This window comes from Leucoraja erinacea, chromosome 11 (genome assembly GCF_028641065.1).
Source record: "Leucoraja erinacea ecotype New England chromosome 11, Leri_hhj_1, whole genome shotgun sequence".
Classification (NCBI taxonomy): Eukaryota; Metazoa; Chordata; class Chondrichthyes; order Rajiformes; family Rajidae; genus Leucoraja; species Leucoraja erinaceus.
The window spans coordinates 44,858,069-44,865,811 of NC_073387.1; the positions used below are offsets into that span (position 1 = coordinate 44,858,069).

General features: G+C 46.8%; 1 protein-coding gene across 4 annotated transcripts in view; it reads right to left on the reverse strand.

The window, feature by feature from the left end:
* LOC129701738 (CCR4-NOT transcription complex subunit 6-like) overlaps positions 1 to 7,743 on the reverse strand; it is a 68,516-nt gene that overhangs the window by 46,133 nt on the left and 14,640 nt on the right. For all 4 annotated transcript variants that reach the window (XM_055643132.1, XM_055643131.1, XM_055643133.1 and 1 more), the window contains 2 exons: positions 6,445 to 6,566; positions 1,135 to 1,321 (listed from right to left, as the gene is read on the reverse strand). In XM_055643132.1, the coding sequence (XP_055499107.1) occupies positions 1,135 to 1,321; positions 6,445 to 6,556 (299 nt within the window). In that variant the 5' untranslated portion in view covers positions 6,557 to 6,566. The remainder of the gene's footprint in view (positions 1 to 1,134; positions 1,322 to 6,444; positions 6,567 to 7,743) is intronic.

The following is a 7,743-nucleotide window of genomic DNA, read 5'->3' on the forward strand; positions in this document are numbered from 1 at the left end:
GCAATTAGCAAATACTGCTTTTTCAGGAACTATGTCAGATATCCGTGTTCTCTGGGGATGCTTACCCTCTCCCCAGAAACTGGTCTCAAAATTTCACAACTTTTACAATCCTGCCCAAATTTCCTTGCTTTCATCGATATTTTTATCTCTATCTCAAGACACCCCATGTAAACCATTAACCAGACATCCCCTACAACTTATCCCCAAGCAAACCCTTGCCTCAACTTACCAGCAAGTTTCTCTTTGCCCTATCCACTCTCCACAACTTTAAATTAATTTAAGCCTTCTCTCTTCCCCAGCTCTGGCAAAGGAATGTTCACTTAAAAATGTTGATTGTTTCTCTCCACAGATGCTGCCTGATGACCTGCTAACCTACTGAACATTTCTTCAATTTCCTTTGTTTGCCAGGTTTCCAGAATCTGTAGATTTTCATTTACTTTTAATGTCACCCACCATCATGATTTAAATCTGAAAAATAACTTATTAAAGATGGAAGTGGTATTAAAAATGGAACCCACATCTTCCAAATTGTAAAAATAGCTGAGAATGCATTCTAAAAGCACAACTAAGTTTTAGCCTACTACATTACAGGAATTTTATGTCAAAAGATCAGGTTTTCCATGACGTATCAAGCAGCCAAGCTCAAAAAAAACATTTGTTAGACCCAAGTAGAATATTATCGAACCATATTATCTAAAGTAGCATTAAGATTGAGACTAATTATATTCTTAATCATCATAAAAAGGGCTGAAGTTGAACCAAACCATGAACATAATCAAATTATTTTTATTTGAAGCAGCAAGGAACTGCAGATGCTGGTTTACAAAGAAAGAGTGCTAGAGTAACTCAGCAGGTCAGGCAACATGGATGGGTGACATTTTGGGTAGGGACCCTTCTTTGTCCTGCCCCCCCCTCACTTCTAGTTTGCTCTCCTACAATCAGTCTGAAGAATAGTCCCGACCCAAATGTGAGATATCCGTGTTCTCTGGGCATGCTGCCTCAGCTGCAGAATTAATCTGCCATTTTGTGTCTTCAAAAAAAAACTATTCTTATTATATCCTTAAATTACGAAGCACTTGTATACATGCAATTTTTTATTAACAAATTGAACAAAATCCTCAAATGAACATCTACCTGAGTGATACGACATTTCCAAGCTCTGACGGTAAACTCCGTATTTTGTTACAGGATAGGTCCAAGTAAACCAAATTATGCAGTTTGGCGATATCAGGAGGAATACGTGAAAGGGAATTGTCACCAAGATGCAAGGCTGTCAAGTGCGTTAGTGACCACAAGGATGTACTCAAACTTCGAACTCTCCCTGCACACAAATAAAGGAATGTTAAAACTAAATACCAATTTTCTCCTGTCCTCAAAAGAAATGCAAGATATAACTAACTTGATAAACATTTAATTCTGTCGCTATCATACACTATATGCAATACTTAACTGCACAACAATTATCCTTAACGAATTCAAATGATGGCAATACACACCCACTGCAAAAAAATAATCCAGAATTTGAAAACAAGATCTTCATTTATGAATTAGACAGTGAAGCGCATTTGTCTGTGTTGATAATTATCCAAAAAAACAGGGATCGTCAAGCTAAAATAATGCACTTGATTTTGTGAAATTAGCCAGGTGGTTCACACTGTTGTAATCAAACAATATTTGATATAAAATAAAATCTAGACCATGTGCCATAAACAGAAAATAAAAACATCAAGAAATAATTTAAAAAGCATTGGTAGTTCTGCATCCAGTCCTTTAGGATTTCAAAGTCGCAATGAAGGCCAGAACTTTAGAAATGCATAAATTATGAATGGAATTATAAAAGTAGGCCATGGAGGAATTGAATATAATAAGAATATAGTGTTTTTTGGAAACCAGCATCCACAGAATGTCAGTAGGCAGAGATGGAATAACATAGAACTAGTGAAAGGTAGTGTGAATTAAGTTACAGGAACGGTTTAAGATGAACCTGAGTTAATAGACAGAGGAAGATGGAGCTGAACTTGGATATTGTTTTAAGAAGCCTATAAACAGTGGTTCCAGATAGCAGAGCACTATTTTACTTAATCCATTGTAATCACAGAAAAGGACTATCACAAAATTGTGGTAATCTACTCCAGTGCATCTTTTAAATGTTATATATTGCCACCAAAGGCTGCTAGCAATGGAATGAGTGCATATGAAATCTAGCTATACAAATTAAGCAAACTCAATCATTTCTGACCCTTTTCAACATTGGACAGATTAATCTGATTATTTTGACTGCATACACCAGGCACATGTCTTGATGTAGCATCTTTCATAAATTCAACGATCCCAAAGTGCATTCATGCAATCATGGCTTTTACCATCTTCTCAAGCATGCATTCCAAATCATAATTTTTTGGGAACATAACATCACCCCCTCTAGATTTTTGTGTCAAGAATATCCATGTTCTTCTTTGAAAACTATTGGGAGACTTTATGATTGAGGGAATAGAAGGGGGGGAGGGGGAGAGAGGGGGGAGGGGAGAGGGGGGGGGAGGGGGGAGGGGGGGGGGGGGGAGGGGGGGGGGGGGGAGAGGGGGGGGGGGGGGGGGGGGGGAGGGGAGAGAGGGGGGGGGGAGGGGGGGGGGAGAGAGGGGGGGGAGAGGGGGGGGGGGGGGAGGGGGAGAGAGAGGGGGGAGAAAGAGAGAGGGAGAGAGAGAGAGGGGGGAGAGAGGGGGGAGAGGGGGGAGAAGGGGGGGGGGGGGAGAGGGGGGTGGGGGGTGGAGGGGGGGGGGGGGGGGGGGGGGGGGGGGGGAGGGGGGGGGGGGGGGGGGGAGAGGTGGAGGTTAAGTTCAAGTTCAGAACCAAGGTAGAAAGGTGTCTTTGAGGGTATGAGACGTGAATTTGCCAAGATAGACTGTCAATTGATTCTTAAAGCGTTGACGGTGGATATGCAATGGAAGGCATTTAAAGACCGCATGGATGAACTACAACAATTGTTCATCCCAGTTTGGCAAAATAATAAATCAGGGAAGGTAGTGCATCCGTGGATAACAAGGGAAATCAGGGATAGTATCAAAACAAAAGATGAAGCATACAAATTATCCAGAAAAGGCAGCCTGCCAGAGGACTGGGAGAAATTCAGTCCAGCAGAGGAGGACAAAGGGCTTAATTAGGAAAGGGTAAACAGATTATGAAAGAAAACTAGCAGGGACTGCTAAACTGACTGCAAAAGCTATATATATGTGAGGAAAAAAAAAGATTAGTTAAAACAAATCTAGGTCCCTTGCAGTCAGCAACAGGCGAATCGATCATGGGGAACAAGGACATGGCAGACCAATTGAATAACTACTTTGGTTCTGTGTTCACTAAGGAAGACATAAATAGTCTGCCGGAAATAGCAGGGGACCAGTAGTCAAATGAGATGGAGGAACCGAGTGAATCCAGGTTGGCGGGAAGTGGTGTTGGGTAAATTGAATGGATTAAAGGCCGATAAATCCCCAGGGCCAGATAGGCTGCATCCCAGAGTGCTTAAGGAAGTAGCCCCAGAAATAGTGGATGCATTAGTGATAATTTTTCAAGAAAGTGGTGAAATGATTGGACAAAGTCAACATGGATTTATGAAAGGTAAATCATGTCTGACGAACCTTGTAGAATTTTTCGAGGATGTAACTAGTAGAGTGGACAAGGAAAACCAGTGGATGTGTTATATCTGGACTTTCAGAAGGCTTTCGACAAGGTCCCACATAAGAGATTAGTATACAAACTTAAATCACACGGTATTGGGAGTTCAGTATTGATGTGGATAGAGAACTGGCTGGCAGACAGGAACCAAAGAGTAGAAGTAAACGGGTTATTTTCAGAATGGCAGGCAGTGACTAGTGGGGTACCGTAAAGCTCAGTGCTGGGACCCCAGCTACTTACAATGTATATTAATGATTTGGACGAGGGAATTGAATGCAACATCTCCAAGTTTGCGGATGATACGAAGCTGTGAGGAGGATGCTAGGAGGCTGCAAGGTGACTTGCATAGGTTGGGTGAGTGGGCAAATGCATGGCAGGTGCAGTATAATGTGGATAAATGTGAGGTTATCCACTTTGGTGGCAAGAACAGGAAAGTAAACTATTATCTGAATGATGGCCGATTCGGAAAAGGGGAGATGCAACGAGACCTAGGTGTCATGGCACACCAGTCATTGAAAGTAGGCATGCAGGTGCAGCAGGCAGTGAAGAAAGCGAATGGTATGTTAGCATTCATAGCAAAGGGATTTGAGTATAGGAGTAGGGAGGTTCTACTGCAGTTGTGCAGGGCCTTGGTGAGACTACACCTGGAGTATTGCGTACAGTTTTGGTCTCCTAATCCGAGGAAAGTCATTCTTGCCATAGAGGGAGTACAGAGAAGGTTCACCAGACTGATTCCTGGGATGGCAGGACTTTCATATGAAGAAAGACTGGATAAACTCGGCTTGTAATCGCTAGAATTTAGAAGATTGAGGGGGGATCTTATAGAAACTTATACAATTCTTAAGGGGTTGGACAGGCTAGATGCAAGAAGATTATTCCCGATGTTGGGGAAGTCCAGAACAAGGGGTCACAGTATAAGGATAAGGGGGAAGTCTTTTAGGACCAAGATGAGAAAAACATTTTTCACACAGAGAGTGGTGAATCTGTGGAATTCCCTATCACAGAAAGTAGTTGAGGCCAGTTCATTGGCTATATTTAAGAGGGAGTTAGATGTGGCCCTTGTGGTTAAAGGGTTCAGGGGGTATGGAGAGAAGGCAGGTACAGGACACTGAGTTAGATGATCAGCCATGATCATATTGAATGGCCCGGTGCAGGCTTGAAGGGCCGATTGGCCGACTCCCGCATCTATTTTCTATGTTTCTATGGGATGGGGGTAGAGAGGAGGGGGGTAGAGAGAAGGGGGGTAGAGAGAAGGGGGTAGTAGAGAAGAAGGGGGTAGAGAGAAGGGGGTAGAGAGAAGGGGGTAGAGAGAAAGGGGAAGGGGAGAGAGGGAGAGGTGGGCCTTCATTGGAGGGCATGTGGGCATTGTGACGTCAGCAGCTGGCAAGCGGTGATTTTTCTGTTTTGAAGTGTGTTTTGTGAACAATTTTATTCAAAATCTGGGGACATAATTGAGCAAATTTAGAGAGGAGTGGATTTCTGAACTCATAAGTTAAGTCCCTACCGAAATATGTAAAGGTCTCCGCGCTTTTGCGTCTGGTTTTCATGGAAATACGTTTCAAAGGCGCGCGCACACGCGCACACACACACACACACACACACACACACACACACGCGCGCGAGTTTTAAAAGTATATAGATACGATATACAGGTGCACAACCTTTTATCCGAAAACCTTGCGGCCAGACACTTGTCGGATTTCGGACATTTTCGGATTTCCGAATGGAAGATTTTTAGCGTAGATTAGGAAGGTAGCGCGGGCGGCTTGAATAGTCTGGAGCGGCTGCCTCCTCCCCGGAGACCGGGGAATCATTGTAAATCATTGCATAAATGTTAGTCAGTTAGTTTGGAGGGATTTTATGTGGGGGGGGGGGGGTGGGGGTAAAGGGGGAAACTTTGATTCTTAGTCCCCTACCTGGTCGGCGACTCCCAACATCGCGGAGCTGGGGGCTCCATCCGGCCGCGGGCGGCGCCGGTTGGAGCTCCGACCCCGGCAACTCTACCCCTGGCTGCGAGGCGCTCCAAATCCATCGCTGCCCGCGGCCGGACGCCTGCAGCCCCAGCTCCGCGAATGTTGGGAGTCGGTGGCCACAGCGCTCCGGAGTTTACCGCACGGCGACCCGGTAAGGCATTGCCCCCTCCCCCCGTTGGGTATCCCAGCGCTGCGACGCCGCCGACTCCCAACATTCGCGGAGCTGGGGCTGCGGGCGTCCGGCCGCGGGCGGCGGTGGATTTGGAGCGCCTCGCAGCCAGGGGTAGAGTTGGCGGGGTCGGAGCTACAACCGGCGCCGCCCGCGGCTGGACGCCCGCAGCCCCAGCTCCGCGAATGTTGGGAGTCAGCGGCCACAGCGCTCCGGAGCTTACTGCACGGCGACCCGGTAAGGCATTGACCGCTCCCCGCCTCTCCGACCAGGCAGGGGACTAAGAATTAAAGTTTACCCCTTCACCCCCCTTCACATAAAAGCCCTCCAAACTAACTGACTAACATTTAAGCAATGACTTAGATGTTTAAGTGTCTCCCCGGTCTCCAGGGAGGAGGCAGCCGCTACAGTAGTACAGACCTGGGTTGACCATGGGTCGTTTCGGGTCAAGTTTGGCGCTAAACGCGAGCTTTGGTGTGCAGACGACATCCTGGAAAAAATGGCCGGTTTTCGGAGTTTTTCGGTTTCCGGAACTCCGGATAAAAGGTTGTGCACCTGTATTAATCGTTTTGATGCAATTTCAAAAGCAGAAGCACTAGCATTCTAATTATTTTTAGTTTCAAGCACTTTACTTACCACTAATCTCCAACTCTGCCCAGTACGACTTCTTTCCATTTGCTGCTTCTTCTGAAGACATAATTGTATACATTCTCCGTGGATCAGGTGGATCATATTTTTCCTTGGGCATTCCGGTTACACTGAAACAACAACGCAAATAAATTCTGAGAAATACACATACAGTTGCGAATCAAAATCCTATACAATAGCCAAATAATTGCAGTGTATACTATTATCTAAAAAAAGTCTTCAAAAATAAATCACCAGGATATCCAAAGCCATTGATCTTTTGCCCCCTACTCCAAAGTACACAGACATGTTGAGGCAGCAGCACCAGAACATCCAAAACCTGTTTGATTCTGAACCAACCTCTAAACTGAATGCACTTCTCACTACACAGGGCTTGAAATTAGCAGGTGCCCGGGTGCCAATGACCACCTATAGTGTCGCCGGGCAACCTAAATGCAGAGTTATTTTGCCCAGCTTGGCACTGCAGCTACTGGTTTATACTGAAGCTAGACACAAAAAAACTGGAGTAACTCCGCAGGTTAGGCATCATCTCTGGAGAATAGGAATGCGTCGTTTTGTGTCGGCGACTGCAGTGCGGGGCAGATATTAGGTGCGGTGTGACGGAGGGTTGGAGCGAATGACGGGCCCCGCACAGCGGCTCCACCTCCTTCTCTCGCACCCTGCCCGCTGCTTGCCATGCTGCCAACGGCGATAACCACTTTCAAAACAAACCCTCACGCACGCCGAGGCCGGGAGGAAGAAGGGGAGAGAGGAAGGGCAAGGCCCCCTTCCGCCATCTGAAGCACGGGAGAGAAGTGGGGGGGGGCGGAGAAAAGTGGGGGGAGGGAGAGAAGGGGGGAGGGAGACGGGTGGGGAGAGCGGGGGAGAGAAAATGGTGGGAGAGAGGTGGGGGGGGAGAGAGTGGGGGGAGACAAGGGGGGGGAGAGAATGGGGGGGGGAGCGAGAGAAGGAGGGGTAAAGGAGGGGGGGAGAGGAGCAAGGGGAGGGAGAGAATGGGGGGGGATTAAGAGTGGTGGTGGATATCACGTGTTGGTGAGATCCGGCTTGGGAGGATAGAATGGGTGTGGGCGAGAAGGTGGTGGCAAGTAAGCTCAAGGGGGGATAGCAAAGGTGTTGGTTGAGATAAGGGTGGGTCGGTTGGCGTGGGGGGTTGGGTGGGGGGTGTGTTAGTAGACGTTGTGGGGGAGAGAAGGGTGTTGGGCTGGCAATATGCTGATTGGTCGGGTGGTGTGGAGATAGCGGGTGGTATAGAATGTGGGTTTGGGAGAGAAGGTTTTGTAGAGAAGG